The 15,807-nt window shown below is 40.3% G+C and overlaps 1 protein-coding gene across 7 annotated transcripts in view; it reads left to right on the top strand.

The window, feature by feature from the left end:
- The first annotated feature begins 828 nt into the window (after positions 1–828).
- PATJ (PATJ, crumbs cell polarity complex component) overlaps positions 829–15,807 on the top strand; it is a 145,460-nt gene continuing 130,481 nt past the window's right edge. For 4 of the 7 annotated variants that reach the window (XM_027883096.1, XM_027883091.1, XM_027883089.1 and 1 more), the window contains exons 1-7: positions 832–876; positions 6,791–6,847; positions 6,930–7,096; positions 8,755–8,937; positions 10,266–10,405; positions 12,197–12,395; positions 14,049–14,177. In XM_027883096.1, the coding sequence (XP_027738897.1) occupies positions 6,826–6,847; positions 6,930–7,096; positions 8,755–8,937; positions 10,266–10,405; positions 12,197–12,395; positions 14,049–14,177 (840 nt within the window). In that variant the 5' untranslated portion in view covers positions 832–876; positions 6,791–6,825. Of the gene's footprint in view, positions 877–6,790; positions 6,848–6,929; positions 7,097–8,754; positions 8,938–10,265; positions 10,406–12,196; positions 12,396–14,048; positions 14,178–15,807 lie in introns of all 7 variants that reach the window. The other 3 variants (XM_027883095.1, XM_027883093.1, XM_027883092.1) reach the window with 2 other exon arrangements.

Below are 15,807 nucleotides of genomic sequence, written 5' to 3'. Positions count from 1 at the left end.
TTTGGTGCTTACATATCTAATTTTTTTAAAATCAGAAAGCAGGCTAACAGACAGGTTTTGGGGATAGAAAGCACCTGCATTTCCCAGAATTAACTTCCACTAAAATGGTGCCTGTTCAGTATTTTGTGACTAGTGGAAGTAAAACTTTGCTTTTATTGCCATCCTGGGCACTGCACTGTGTTTCTTTGGAAGCTGCAGTGACGTGGTGTGTTTTGGGGTGCTGTTGGGAGCAGAGCTGGCTCGGTGCTCTGGGGGAGAAGCCTTGAAATCCCTTGACTCCATCCAAGTCCACGTTTTCCTATGTTTTTTGCCGTTCCCTTGGGTGAAGTGGTGGGGGCTGCTGAGGCTGAGCACAGCTTGCCTAACCTCTGTGGGGAGTGCAAAACAGCTCCGGAATCAAGTTTGTACACCGATTTACTGCAAAGGAGCGGAAAACAAGCTTTTCTACAATATTTACACTTGTTTTGCCTTCGCTGGGAAGGTCGGTGCCCATGTGACTACGTGTCACAACCACGACTTATAAACACATTGGGAGGTCAATATCACCTGGAAACCGATTAAAAAGTTAATTTCTGCTCTGCACTTCCCCGATCGGCCAGGCCCCGCGTCCCGCTGGCGGGCTCAGCCCTGTCCCCTCCCCGAGCGCTGTCCCCGCACCGCCCGCGGGCCCGGCGGGGCCGGGAGGAGCCCATTCCCGGCCGTCCCTCGGGAGGCGGCTCTCCCGCCGCGCCGCCCCGGCTTCCTGCGCCGCAGGTGAGGCGGGATCGCCCCTCGCTTCCCGCTTCCGCCCAGGTGAGCGCCGGCGGCCATCCCGCCGCTCCCGGCCATCCCGGCATCCCGCCGCTCCCGGCCAGCGCCGCCGCCTCCCGCCCGCAGGTACCGCGGGAGCCTCGCCGGTGGGATGGGATGGGATGGGATGGGATGGGAGGGGGCACGTAAAGTAGGCTCTGCTGAAGGACTTAATTCCCCTTCGGACACAGTGGTGTAGATCCTCGGATGAAATTATGTTTATAAATATCTAAATGGGGTTAAAAATAACGATATTTATCTGTAGTAAATGTTCCAACCTGCCAAGAGGATGGATCTCTCTGCTCTGGGATGCCCTGCAGTAGGATAAGAGGCAATGGGCAGAAACTGATGCACAGGAAGTTCCACCTGAACATGAGGAGGAACTTCTTTCTTGTGCAGTGACGGAGCACTGGGACTACCCGGAGAGGGTGTGGATTCTCTCTCACTGTAGGTACTCCAAAACCATCTGGACACAATCCTGTGCTATGTGCTCTGGGATGACCTTGCTTGAGCAGGGAAGTTGGACCAGATGGACCCACTGTGGTCCCTTCCAGCCTGAAACATTCCATGGTAGTATGAGTGTTTCCAACCATCTCCCGCTTCCCCAGTGCCTGACCAATGTCTTGCTTTGGACACCACCTTGACCAGGATAGCCGTCGTCAGGATACCAACCTGCACTCACCCAAGAGACTCCCCACCTCAAAACACTTCAGGTTTCATGCACTGGAAGTTCTGGCATCATTCTAACGTCAAGGCTGTGTTAGGGATGTGATAGAGCTGTATGGCTCCCTGTGGATTCTGAAGGCTCTCTCAGGTGCTGGAGGCATCTTGGTGTTGTGTTGTTGTGCAAACAGTTTCCATTGCTTGGAGAGGCTGGATCATGATGAGGAGAGAAGTAATGCACCCATTGCAACACTTCCCATCAGTGCTAGTCAATCCAGACATTCTTAACAAAGCATGTTTTTGCTTTGTTTAGAGGTGATTAAAAGGTGTTTTTTATAAATTTTTGAAGCTTAAAAGCTCAGCATGGTTCCAGGTCTAACAGCTCTGTTTCGCCATGAAGTGATTTGTTAATCACGTACACTGTCATCATAGTAACTTTATTGGCAAATGTCAGTAGAATATCACAATATTTAGCTCTAAAAACAAGTTTTCCGTGAGCTTTGTGAAAACAGGTTTTGAGACTTTGTTATTGCTTCATGGAGAGCAGCTTTGGCATGAGCTCACCCTTCTATTAGACAACAGAGAACCCACACTGGCACTTCCCTAGAGGCTGAAGTCCGCAGGAATTCAGGTTGTTAAAAGTTAGCATGCCTGGAGAGTGAGTAAGGCTCCTCTTGATCTGCATGAGGACTGCTAATCACAGGTGCAAAGTGTTGGGTTTTCTTCGCTTTCCTCATACTGTAGCCACTGTTCATATGTAAGAACAGGACTTGCACAAGTTTCCCATGGAGTATTTTTTATTTTTAACAATATTTGGCTTTGACCCTCTGTACCCTGGAGATGTGTTGGTGTATCTATGTTCAGGTACTCTCAGCAGTGTCCATTTGTTTCTTTCTTTCAAATGCCTGGAGTAGTCGGTGCTGCTCCACAGCATTTTTTATAAATCCTTCAGCATTGCACAGAGCAGCAGATTCTGGTGGTTCCATCAGAAAGCTATGAGCATGCTATGCTTGCTTGGACTGAATTTTTCTGTCGATTACAAGGAAAACTGAGCATAACATGTAGGACAGCAAAATATAGGTTAGAATGGTGTTTTCTTCACAGCGTGTAACTACTTGATGTCATGTAAACTATAATTTTGAATATCTGAAGTTACAGGTTAGGACAATTTAGGATTAAGATCACACTAACAAATCCTGTTTTCCCTTGCTTTTGCTTTTACTTTCATCAACTCAGAGACTGAAATTTTCCAAGTCAGAGGTCTCTCTGATGAGGAATACGATATGCAGCATATTAGTCACTCCTGATAACAGGGCCAGGAAAAATTCCAACTGCGTTAGTGCAGAAAGGTGACTTTGGATTGGGATGAACCCTTGGCTGTTGCCGTGGCAGGCTGCTCAGGTTGGCTGCGTTAGAAGCCTTTAAAAAATAGCAGCAGTCAGTTAGCACTTTTGGATTTTAATGTCCAAAAAGATTTCAACCAGGCTGAGTGGGAAGGAGACCATCCCATGGATTGGGACTTTTCCTGGAACGATGCAGGTTGTCGGAGGCCAAGTTGAAGGATGTGGGGCAGAAGTGGTTGTAGGTGGGTGGGGAGGAATGGGCAGAAGAATCTCTGCTGGCTAAACCATGTCCTCCTCCAGACCCCAGCAGCACACTCATTCCCATCTTTCAGCAGCCCTTTGTGGAGGGCAGGTGTTTGTCATGGGATGTCGTGTTCCCCTCTGACTCTGGGATGCTCCGGGGTCAAGCGCTCCGTGTCTCCATGCAAGTGGCAGTGTCTGGAAGGGGGCTGATGGAAATGGAAGACCTAAACCTTTCAGCTCTTCTGATGACCTCTGCTAGCATCAGCATGGGGGAATTCCTTTTTCCTCAGTTTGCTTTTGAAGAAGATCCAAGTCTTGCGATTTCATACAAAACCTTATGAAGCTTTCCTGCTCTCTCAGATGGGTTGAGTTCAGCTCTCGGAAGACATTGAAACTCCAAGTTCACGCTGTACTGAAGTGTGGGGCTTGTCCTGGGGTTAGAAAACACTCAACTTTCTTAAATTCATCAATTTCTCGATGATTTTATGGCTATATTGGGAGCTGTGTCACAAATGTTGAACTGAGGCTTGTATTTTTGTCTACCCATAAGATAAATAAGTGTCTGTAGAACTCAGACTGGAGCAGAGAAAGTTAATGTCGGGTGAGTGAACTAATTTTAACAAGACAAACCAGAGTGTTTTGGATCATTCTTCAAATTTAACACCTAGGAATGGACTTTGTAGTTTAGCAACTATGTGTTGACACTGTGCTCTGACCTAGGGTGTGTTTGGAAAATGTTTAATGATAACGTTTGGGCTCCTGAACATAAAGAGATCAATAATACATGGATTTGTGAGTTTCTGTGGTGCCAAAAAGCCAGTCTTAGAGACCTGTCCTCAACTATCCATTACTTGAAAACTCTAAATTAATTTATGTTTTCAGGGATCTCTTCACACCAGAAGGAGCTGTTTACTTTATTTTTTATCCCCACTCTCTTTTTATGAAAGAAAGGAGAACAAAGAAATATCGAGGGTGGTTTCGATGTATTGCAGAAAAAAAAATCATTAAAAAGCATTGCAAGCTGGCTGAAGGCCAATTTTGATCACGAGGAATCCCAAAGTGCTGTGTAAACTTGAACTGTAACATGAGGTCCACTTGGGCGTCTAGCAGCATGAGTGGCTCTTAGTGACACTTTGGAACAGCTCAAGCTGAAACTTTCTTTAATCTCCCCCCGCCCCCCATTTTGTACCTCCTTCCCCAGGGAACTTCAGCCTCAGTGGAGCCTAGACCTCTCACTTATATTCTTCTCCTTACGTTTAAATCTCCAATTTCTTCAGGTCTGTCCCCATTGTCATAACTGCTGTTGTTACACCCTCTGTAATGGGAAAAAGATTAATCTTGGGAAGGGTCAGGGTGGCACTTTGAGGCTGTTTTGGTGTGGGACAGGTGTTTCTCATGGTGCAGTTTGCTCCTGCTGCAAGGTGTGGGCACATCCCTGTCCCTTCTTGTCCCCCTCTGCCAGTGCTGGCAGCTCAGAGCTAGCTGGGCAGAAAACTCACCCTACCAAAACGTGAAGGATTTTTTCTGCATGTTTAGCTCTCTGTTCCAGCTCACTATGGGATCTGATGAATGGAGATGGAAAGGGAAGAATAAATGCATGAAAGAGGTCTGGGGAGCTGGACCAGCCTCTTGGCTTTGGCTCTTAGATGGGCATGGTGCTGTTGAGTTGTTGTTATTTCCTGCCATGCTGGATTTCTTTCCCGGGTTTAGTCTTTTCTTCACCTCACTGCTGGTTTAAAGGTATTCCAGGCCACTTTTCCTCATAGGAGTTATTTTCCATCCGTTTCTGATTTTGGTTCGCTTGCTTTACAGTTTTTTTTCCTCCTCTTTTATCGGCTGGCGTGAGGTAGAAAAAGAGAAGGGAAGCAAACGGAGGGAAGTAAAACTCAGAAGAAAGAACAAATTTCCATATTCTTTGTCTTGTTTTGTTAAGGTTCATGCAGTATTTTTAGTCGAGGAGGTTAAGTTTTGTCTTTTCGGTTTAGATGAAGACTCAGGAGTGTGTAAGGAAATGGTGTTTTCATCTGTTCTTCAAAACCAGATCTCAGCAGAGAATCAAAGGCTGCTGTTCTCTTAGAAGTGTTTTATTTTGAATGGAAAAGAAAATAAAGCTGCAGCACTTCCAAAAGTTCAAATGCATTCCTGAAAATCTTTCAGGGGTTGTATGGCTTTGCTGCTTCAACTCTTGCTATGAGTTTGATTTAAAATGACCTCCTAAATCTGTTAGTAGTCTTGCAAAGCGACTGATTTTGCCTGGCCCTGGGTGGAAACCACACAAACCCACCGAGTTCTGCAGGAATTCCTTCAGGAGCCAAAGCTGCTCAGATATGCACAGCAAAGGGTGCATAAATCTAAAATTGTGATTTGTGATAAACCTCCATCCACTTTTTTTTTGATTGGGTAAATCAACTTAATACGACTCTGCAGAAGAGACACTGCTCACGTGCATAATTGATATTTCGTTAAATTTAACAGTGTCCTCCCAGAACTCCAGTTGTTTTCAGTGTGAGCACAGACAGTGTCAGAGACAGAGCTGAAAGGATCAGAGGTCCTGCTGGGAGAGAGCCCTTGAGATGTGCTTACTCTGGTGTCACATTTATCATATGACCCTTTCTAGTCTTGAATTGCAAGATTAAAAAAGCAATATAAAGAGCTTTTTTTATATAGATATACAGATATAGCTATTTTTGTACCAAAAAAATCCCAAATATATTATTCTGAAATTACACAGTTATAGACTGGATATAATTAAAATTATGTAAATTGTGCTGTTAAATGGCTGACTTCTTTCAGAGGAGCTTGTACTAAGTGAAGAAATCTTGTTCCTCATGTGTGTTTTGGTAGAGCTGCTTTGATAGATTTCAGAATGACAGGCTCCACATCAACTTAATAACATGCAAGCAAGGGTACAAATTTATCATCACTGCTAATTGCAAGTCTGTTGTTTTTATGCTGCCATCTAGGCCTCAGCCCCAGTTGGAGACCTGTTCTGTTTGGCACTGTGGAGAAGCTTTATAAAGGATATTCTGCCCCTTAAAAGCTTGATAAAGGGTATTTTGCTACTTAAAAGCTTGTCATGTACATAGAAAAGAGAAAGGCAGTCTGCTGCAGGAGGAGAGAACAGATCACCTGTTTCCACCCCTGAGGCTGTGATTACAACTGACCTTCCTTAGGAACATGTTAGAATAGGGATTAATTTGCCCAATTTGGGGCCTTAATTCTGTGCTGTCCCATGAGTGGAGGAAATGTCCTTGTTTTGTAAAGAAACACAATGTTTCACCTACATTGCCGTTCAGCAGGGCTGAGCTATCCTGAGAATATACTGTCTATAGATAATTAATCAGGTGTAAAAGTATCTTCCCAATAATAGGTAGATTTTAGCTCTATGCCAATATTCAAAATAATTTGGTTAAACATAAATATGTCTCAGTTTTCTTTTCTTTCCTTTTCAGTTTGTTTTTATAACCTGAATTTTTACTCATATTTGAAAGTTGTTCATATTCCTTTCTGTGTATGAAAGGAAAAGTACACAGAGCAAGGAAAAAATTTTAGATGTGCTGAGGTTACAATGCTATTAGGTATGTTGAGAGCTTTGTTGAATACTTGGGGTAAACAACCGGGGGGGATATTTTTTTTTCTATTAAATTTGTTGGAAAATTAGCTTAGTATTTTATTATTCCATTTATCGTGTGTTACTATTCTATTTGGATATATAATTTATTAATTTGATTTTTTTTTTTTATCTCATCTAGGTTATTCTGAGGTTATTCCAAAAATACCCCTCAACATGCCTGAAAATCCTGCGGCAGGTATGTGGTCTGAAAGTGATTGCTTTTGTGAGGCAGTGAGTAAGGAAGCTCCATTCCTAACCTGGACTCCTTTATGGTGCAGATAAGCAGCAGGTACTGCAGATCCTGGATCGTCTGCAAGCAAAACTGCATGAGAAAAGGGATTCCCCACACCAGGAAAACCTGGCTGTTTTACGGAACACCCTCAGGAGCCCCTTGTTTAACCAGATACTGACTCTCCAGCAATCCATCAAGCAACTGAAGGAACAAGTGAGTGTAAAATTACAGTTGTTGGTGTGATAACTATGGGCAGCATGGAACTTAAATCACGATGTGTAGGCGTGTGTTAACGAGGGCGCTCTCATTAATAAGCTGTAATGTGGTGTGAGTGAATGTTGGGCTTTTTTTCTTTTGTGAAGCTGGTATCAACAGTCACTGCTGAAATGAGAAGTGGTTTTGCAACAAACAGGTCAAGGGGCAACGTGCTTTGAAAGGAATGCAGGAGAAGCAGGTGTTGGGAACCACATCAATCGGAAAAAAGCATCTGAGAAAGACATCAGCTCCAGTACTTTGAGTTCTGGACAGTGTTGGACTGGGATCCTTTGTTTTTCACAGAAGCTAAATACGTTTATCAGCTCACTGGCAGCATCTTTCCTCCTTAAAAGACGTAATCACTTCAGTTTCTGCTAATTTGTACAAGAATGGTTAACCTGCTTTGGGAAAGAAAGTCTAGAAAACCCCTCCTGAGGATTTGCCAAGCTCTGATGCAGACCTACCCAAGTAGTTTTAAAATTACTGGGCTTCAGCAGCGGTCAAAACTTGGTGTAGTTTGGTTTATAATATCAGCTGACATTTAGATTTTGTGAACATGGGGCATCCATTACACATCTGCATGAACAGGTCTCACCCTGCAGTTAACTTAAAATCAGCAGCAAAAGCTCAAAGTCAGGGCCTGAGCAGTAGCAATCCCTGTCTCAGCTGCACCTTCCCAGCTGCAGATATAGCAGGGTGGTGTCAGGGGGACAAGGCCACCTTGCTGTCATTGCCAAATGTGCTGCACATGTTCCTCCCTGGGTGGCTTGGTGATGGCTGTGACACATTCATTATCCCTTCTTGCCATATTCCCATACATTCTGCATCTCTTCCTTCCAGAGCTTGGATGCATGTCTGCATACTAATAAAAAATGTATAAGTATACAAGTAAATTTGTGACTGTGACGTAGTGGATGTTACATCCAGAGTGTTAGGAATTCTCACATCTAGAAAATTTAGATTCTCTTGAAATTCAGTTTAAGGATGAGCAGTTTCATTAAGGGTGGGATTTTCCTGTTTGTTATACCACACTTGGAATATTTCTGCATTTCTTCATTATCAGTCAGGACTAGAACTGCAAGTTCCAGCAGTGATAGCATGTTCAGCAGTAACTAGTTTGTACCCAAGGTGCTCTCTGGGGAAGGGATAATACAGACCAGGCCTTAGGCTCCTGAGTGACTCTCAAAGTATTTGGATTTTTGTGCCAAAATTTTATGCTGGTTTGCCTGACAATTGCAACAGTACTTGAGTGCCACTTCAACGTTTGCTGCTTTTGCATATGTTGTTTCTGGAATATTGGAGTGAAAAGAGGATAACGGGCATGGGCAGGGAAGACACATGAAAGGAACAAAGAAAAAAGAGTGGAGTAGAAACACAGCTGGAACACTCAGGGAACTTTCCTTCTGAAAAACACTTTAAATTTGATATGGTAGCTTGGTTGTAGCTTACATTTTAACACTGCCTAATTTATACAGGTGGGTATATTTGTGTGAATAGGCATATATGAACATGGGTATACTTGTTTCTTTGGCGGTCTGCACACAAAATGGTATATGTGGAAATCCCTTCCTTTGTTTTTTTAATAGTTTTCCCACATCTTTGTTCATTTTTAACAGCTCAATTACATGCCTCCTGACCGCTCAGTAGATTTTGATTTTACTAAGAGAGGGCTGCTCGTGTTTGCTGACAAATCAGTCACTGCTGGGACACCTTGCAGTTCACCTGGACCCAAAGCACCTCCCTTCACTCCAAACCTCGGAGTTAATGAATTTAACATGATCATCCAACAAATGGCAAAGGTGAGGCTGTCCGAACTTACTTTCCTTTTGGAGTACATTTTCACAATGCTTTTTTGTTGTGTATCTGGGAGCGTGGTACTTCTTAACCAGTACAGAGTAGAAGTGTGCTGAGGAAAAACTTTTTCCCTGTGGAAGATAAAGTCAGCAATAGAAAGAAGTGGTTTGGTGGCTTGCTTTGTTTTTTTCTTTCTTTGCCAATTTTTTTTAGTCTTGCTTCCTGCTGAATGCACCAACACAGTAAAGAAGTTTCAGTTGCCAGAAAATGCTTTCAATATTTGATGACACTTAGTAGAAAATGGACGTTTTCAGCAGACACTTCTTTTGAGGGAGAAACTTGTTTTATCAAGTATATTTTGAATTGGAAGTGTGCCAACTTTGTTAATATATGAACAGTGTGAAGGATTAAAAGAACTAGCATGTAATATTTTATTTAACTCTTCATTTAGTTTGGCTTAACTTTGCCATGTGAATTGTAAAAACTTGTGATTTAAAACTGTACAAATTCCATAAGAATTTGTACAGGTGCAGACATCCATGCATGTGGGATTGGCATTTATACCACAAATGTATTGTTCTGTGTTACTTTGAACCATTAATTTAATTGGTTAGTCATGCCTTTCTGTATTAAGTAACTGTTGCTAATTGACTACCTTAATGCAGCTGTAATATTTTGAGCATAACTCTTCTCATTAGTATGTCGTTAACTCATCAGATAAAAGATTTAGCAGTAAAGGCTGCATGTTATTTTGGATAAAGCAGCTGTGATAGTAGTGCATTCTCTGAGTAATATTTCTCAGTAAACAACCCCAGAAATCTTGTATTAAAACTGACAAACAGGCAGTTGCAAAAGCAACCTTTTTTAGCATTAAGTGTGAAGTTGCAGGGAGGGGAAGGAAATTAATTTCTCTGTTTAAAAAATACAGTCTTTTGAATGCACACCTAAAATTCAGCATTAAAAGCAAGGGGAGCCAAAAGACAAGTAATTTAGTTTAGCTATACAGCATTTCCAGAAATCCCAAATATATTGCTCTAGACAGCACTTCTTTCATAGTTCTCATCCAGTTTGGAATTCATCTCATAATGTGAATGAAGTGTGAAAGCAGCTCTTAAATTCCCTGAGGTTTCAGAACCTCTAAGTTCTTGCATATCCAATACGTTGCTATATTAAAAATAATAAATGGAGGAGCTTTTATAGAAATAACATATTTGGTATTTTGCCTTTCTTTAGTCTTAGGAGGAGAATTATTCTTCCAGTGTTCGTAAATTTTACACTAGCTGATTCTATTGCATTAAAAATTAGTAAATAATTTTATTTTCTATTTTATTAGGGAAGACAAATAGAATCAATAAAGATCGATAAACCTTCTGTTGGAGGTCTCGGATTTAGTGTGGTTGCCCTTAAAAATCCCAGCTTGGGAGAAGTTGGTATCTTCGTCAAGGAAGTCCAGCCAGGAAGCATAGCTGACAGGTGAGATCTTTATAATTGTGTTGGAAAATTGTATTTTCCATGAAGGGAAAAGTCACGACATTCACACTGAAAACTCCATCAGAATAACATGTTTGTCTGGGTTATCTGGTGGGATATTTTGGTGGTGGTATCTTGAATTCTGGCATTTCAACTGAAGGAACTCATGTTTTGAGGATCAGATTTTCAGATGAGTTTTAAATATCTGAGCGATTCATAAATGGAATTTCCAGAAGTCATGACTCACTTTAGAGAATCTTGAGAACTGATTAAAAAAACAAAAGAAAACTCAGAAAAGAATACAAGAAAAATAAAAATTAGATTCCTTTTTAATTTTCATGCATTGTGTCCCTGAAAGATTCCCCCCCCACCTTGTTCCTTTATTTGTGTACCACTGACAATGCCCTATTTATAGCTGGTTTTACTGTTTGTTTCCTGTGTAAATTTAGATCCACTTCTCCCAACAGATCCCTGCACAGATGTCATCATAGAATCAAGGCTTCAGGCAGTTTCTTCCTGTATTGTCTGTGGGTTTTCACCCAACAACAAAAGGCAGAGCAATCCTTTAAAAATAAAATGTGATTGTAAAACCACAAGAGTTGGCATGAGACAAATGCAGTGCTCGGAATTATGTTTCAAGAAAATGTGTCTAGATTTCAAGTCATTGGTGTCACTTTTTAAATAACACATGTCAGGAAGTGCCAACACAGGATGACAAAAAGAGTGGGGAGAGGTTGGAATGATAATGGCGATGGGCCCACAGAGAACACACCAGAGAACACTTAAAGAAAAGCATATTAAGGCTCTTTCAAAGTGGAGACAGATGGACTGATCCGGATGTCAAAAGGAGGGTGAATATCTCACTTTAGGATTTGATGACCTGCTGCTCACTTTCTTTGATGAGAGAATCTAAAATATGGTTAGTGCTCGAAGAAAGTGATTTCTGGGAAACATTTTAAACATGGCATGATAAAAAGGAAGTCTAAAATGCCTTAGTTAAGATGTGCAGTTACATTGTTTGGGAGTTTATAAATTTCCCCAGCATGCTTCCCATTTTGCTTCTGAGACAAGATCTCCTGGAGATTTTTTTTGGATTCCTACAGAGCTTTGAAGGCAGTGTCTGTCTATGTAACAGTTTGGTCTCGTGCTCAGAATGAATATTTAATAAAGGAGATGAGTGATGGTTTCTCTCTTGTCACAAATCTAAATTCATCACTGGGATGAATTAACTGTGAAATTTATATTATCTCAAGGTAGCAACTGAACTGTGTATTGTTCAAAGAAAGTTTCTTGTATGAAGCTTGGTACTATAAATTTTAAGTAAATTATAAGTATGCAGCTCATTGATTTTTAGATTAAATAATGATACAAACAATATCAAAGCCTGAGTTGTGGATACTTAAAAATAGTAGCATGTAGTGCTAAACACGATGAAGAATAGTTCCTAGTTTATCGTGTAACTACAAAAATAATTTCTTCTGCTTTGTAGTTCAGTATTAACAAGAAAGGATGAAGGAATTTCAATTACATTTTGAGTAGAAGCAAAATAAAAAATTGAAGAGATTTTTGTACCATGATAAAGCTGGAGCAAAATGTGTCTGAGCAGTGCAGTTTACAGCGTGGATTGCATGTAGCTTGGAATTTGGTGAAGACATCCTAATAAGCGGATTTTTAAAATATATAAACATTTAACCTTGCTCAACTGTGTATTTTGCATGTTCATAATTAAACTACACGAGCCTGATGTGAAGTCACTCTGGTGCATTAAAAAATTGCTTTCAATGTTTTGTTAAGGGATCAAAGACTGAAGGAAAATGACCACATACTGGCCATTAATTGCACCCCATTGGATCAGAACATTTCCCATCAGCACGCCATTGCCCTCCTCCAGCAATCCACGGGATCCCTGCATCTGGTCGTGGCCAGGGAGCCAGTTCAAGGGAACAGCAGAACTTCAGCTGTCTTATTAAGTGATGTAAATCCACCTGAGACTGTGAGTTGTTGTAATACTGTCAAAATCAGATTTTGAACTGTGCTGGATATTTTGTTCACGTCTCTTAAGTGTTTGTGTTAGCAAGTTTTACACGCAGGGATTTTTTGCTTTAATCAGATTTTGTATGTGATGACATTTCATTTAGACTCACCGTGCAGTAAGTGTGAGGCTTCCATTGCAAAGCTGCACGGAGCTGTTATAAAATAGATCCTGGGTTTTTATGGGATAGCAGAAGCTTTAATAGATCAACATATTCCTAGCAGCAGGGTCTGTTCAGCACAGGCTGGGTAAAGCATTTTACGAGTATACCCAGCTGAAACCTACTTGAGCTCAGCAATGAAAGATGCTCTGATTACATCTTAAAAGAGAGTAAACATAACCTGTCATGAACACTGCTTGAAATATCCCAACCAATTTAAACTTACACTGCTCAAACCAAAAAGCCTTGTCTTTGTTTTAAAAAAACAAACAGAAATTACCTGTAAAGTACCTCTCAGTCACTGCTTATCAGGGTTTTATTTTATCTGCAAATTTCATTAATTGTGAGCTCATTTTGTTTTCCTGACAAAGGAGAGCTTGTCACTGGGACTGGTAATAAATAAGGGCTGAACTTCCACCTGTGTTCTGCCCATATGGCCCATGTGGACCAAATTCCACGGAATTTGGTCAAACCGCACATCTAAATGCAGGGATTGCAATATTGTAATCTTAATTTATTATGCTAGTAGATTTTGATGGAAATCTGGGTAAAAGCAGTGCTTTTCCTTATTCTCAGTAATTATTTCCCTCATGATTATTACAGAGGTAGTGAAATCTGAAGGCTTTAGTGGATAATCAATATTGTTTATTGCACTGAAAATTTTAAAGAATTAAACTTTAACTACTTTTTCATTGAAAGATCTGCACTGAACAGACTAACAAAATAAAATACAAATATATATCTCTACAGGGGGTCCTTAAACTTCTTTTATGATATTTAACTGGCTTTGGCAAAGATTTTCAGTATGCTAATAAATCCTTTATTCACAGAAGACTTAAATCTGCCTACTCTGCTCCATTTTGGTTTCTATGAGATATTAATCTGACAGAAACATTGGCTGGGTTTGTGTTGCTTAACAGCTTTGTTATTTTCAGATTGTCTTGTAGAACATAAGGTCATGGTACAGTGTAGCTTGGAAAATTTGCTTCCAATTCAGTATGGCAGAATATTGTGCTGTGCTATTAATTCAGTCCTGGTGGTGTTTAGAGTAAGTAGAATAACAGAAATAAGAATTTGGGCAAGGCTAAGTGAAAACTAGGCCAGTGCAAGCTCCTTGCCTCTGTTTTTCCCTCTTGTTTGTGGTGTTCTTGATTTATGAAAAACTGAAAGGATAGTTTTCATTTTGGCAGGAAAATCTCAAAATTGCTTTTTCCTAGTCAAGCTTTTTCCTAGTATCCTGTTATCCTGAAAGTGAAGGACAATGTGTGTGTTTAAAAACAGATGATAAATCCCACTGCGTATTCATAAGGAAATGGAGCTGAGTTTACAAAATCCCACAGATCTCCAGTATGTGGGGTAGTGACAGAAAATTGCTCTGATTAATTCTTGTCATTCACGTGAAAGTGAGAAACATTAATGATCGACTCAAAATCTCCTGTTTTTATTAATTGCAGATTCACTGGGGCCACATTGAAGACGTTGAGCTGATTAACGATGGTTCGGGATTAGGCTTTGGAATTGTAGGAGGAAAGTCAAGTGGAGTAGTTGTAAGAACGATTGTTCCTGGGGGATTAGCAGATCGGGTAATTTGTTATATTATGTCACTTCTTGTTTGATTGTAAAGTATAATTAACTGGTTTTGACAGTCTTAAAATAAACTAATATATTTAAACAAAAGGAAGCTGATAGCATCAAAGTCTGAATGCCAACAAATACTTCATAAATAAATATGTTGAAGGTATGATTGAGGAGAAAGTCAGCACCTGATATAAATTAAGTTGTTTCTCAGACATGCTTTGGCTTTTGTAACATTGTTGAACATGCTGAAATTCTGAGAAGTTGCCTGATATTTTCAGTACTTTTTATATTTTCAGCTTTTAGTCAATCTGAGGGAGGACAAATACACTGTAGAAATTGGCACATTTGGCAACTTCTATAGGGACAAACTGTCCAAATGAATTGTCAGGCAAGAGGATCTGTCCTATTGAAGTCATTGCATTACAAGATTCAGTTTAGAGATTGAAAATGTCCTGGTTTTAGTGGATTTCATTTCCAGGGGGTTTTGATCCCTACCTTGCAGTCTGACCAGTTCAAGGAGACTCTTATGTTTAATGCAAAGCCTTTTGAAGCTCCGGGTTCTTTTTGAAGTTGCACAGGTACAGTTTGCAACCTTTGGTTGCTCGTCTTTAAAGACTCAGTGCTAAGTGTTGCTGCATTTAAGAGTAGAACACTTGCAATAACAAAAGAGGTTTGGATTTTTTAAGTGGGTTTGATCATAGTGAGTTACAATATCTGAGGACTGAAACCCATACATACAAAGGAGAGGCTAAGGTACTTCCTCTAGTATAGGATGGAAATAAAAACTAGAAATTTGAAGAGCTTTACTGGAAAATGTTGGCTTTTGCTTGACTGTATCCTCCTGAACCTGTTGTGTATAAATGAATATTTCTTAATTATTGTTGAACACCTGTTTTGCTGTAAGGAATAAAGTGTTTTGGCTACCACTGAAGCATGTAAGTTAAGAACTTACCACATCATTCTCAGCTGAATGAGGACATCATTAAGAACATGTGAAATAATGATGCATATACATGTTAAAATTGGATGAGTTTGTAAATGAGTTTGAGCTGGTTCTGGGAATAACTCTGTGATTGCTGTATAAATCAATGCACTGAAGCTGGTGGAGCTGTGCTGATCAATACTAGCTGAGGATTTGGTCCTGCTTGCTTATAATAGAAATTATGATATAGGTCATGAATCATAATTATCAGGTAAAAATGGTTTGTGTGTAGTCTTGTTACCTTCAGTGGATTTACTCACTGAGGTTGGAGTTAGTCATATGAGAAAAGAATTGCCAGGATTTTCTAATACAGAAGTATTAGGAAAAAGTCTAAAAAGTCCCAAATCAAAATGCTGTGCTTTCATTCTAGCCCCTGTCCTGTGAGGACTGTTCTATGAAACAGCAATACATGACAATTTTTGAGATTATAAAACATTGTTACTCTCTGTTTTCTCCTAAATGAGCAAAACAGTGAAAAAAACAGCTCATGATTGTCCTTGAATTATTTAGTATGTTGCCACGGTGGTCAGTTTGCTGGTGTTTTCTCACGTTGGTTCTCATGGCCATGAAGATGCTCATAAAGTTTCAGTTTTGTAATGGAACAGATATTTTATGTATAGCCTGGAAACATTTTTTCCAATTTTATTTGTATT

Source organism: Empidonax traillii, unplaced genomic scaffold (assembly GCF_003031625.1).
Source record: "Empidonax traillii isolate 1590-97213 ecotype Southwest subspecies unplaced genomic scaffold, ASM303162v1 scaffold118:size1038473, whole genome shotgun sequence".
Taxonomy (NCBI): Eukaryota; Metazoa; Chordata; class Aves; order Passeriformes; family Tyrannidae; genus Empidonax; species Empidonax traillii.
This window is presented reverse-complemented; position numbering and strand designations above follow the sequence as displayed.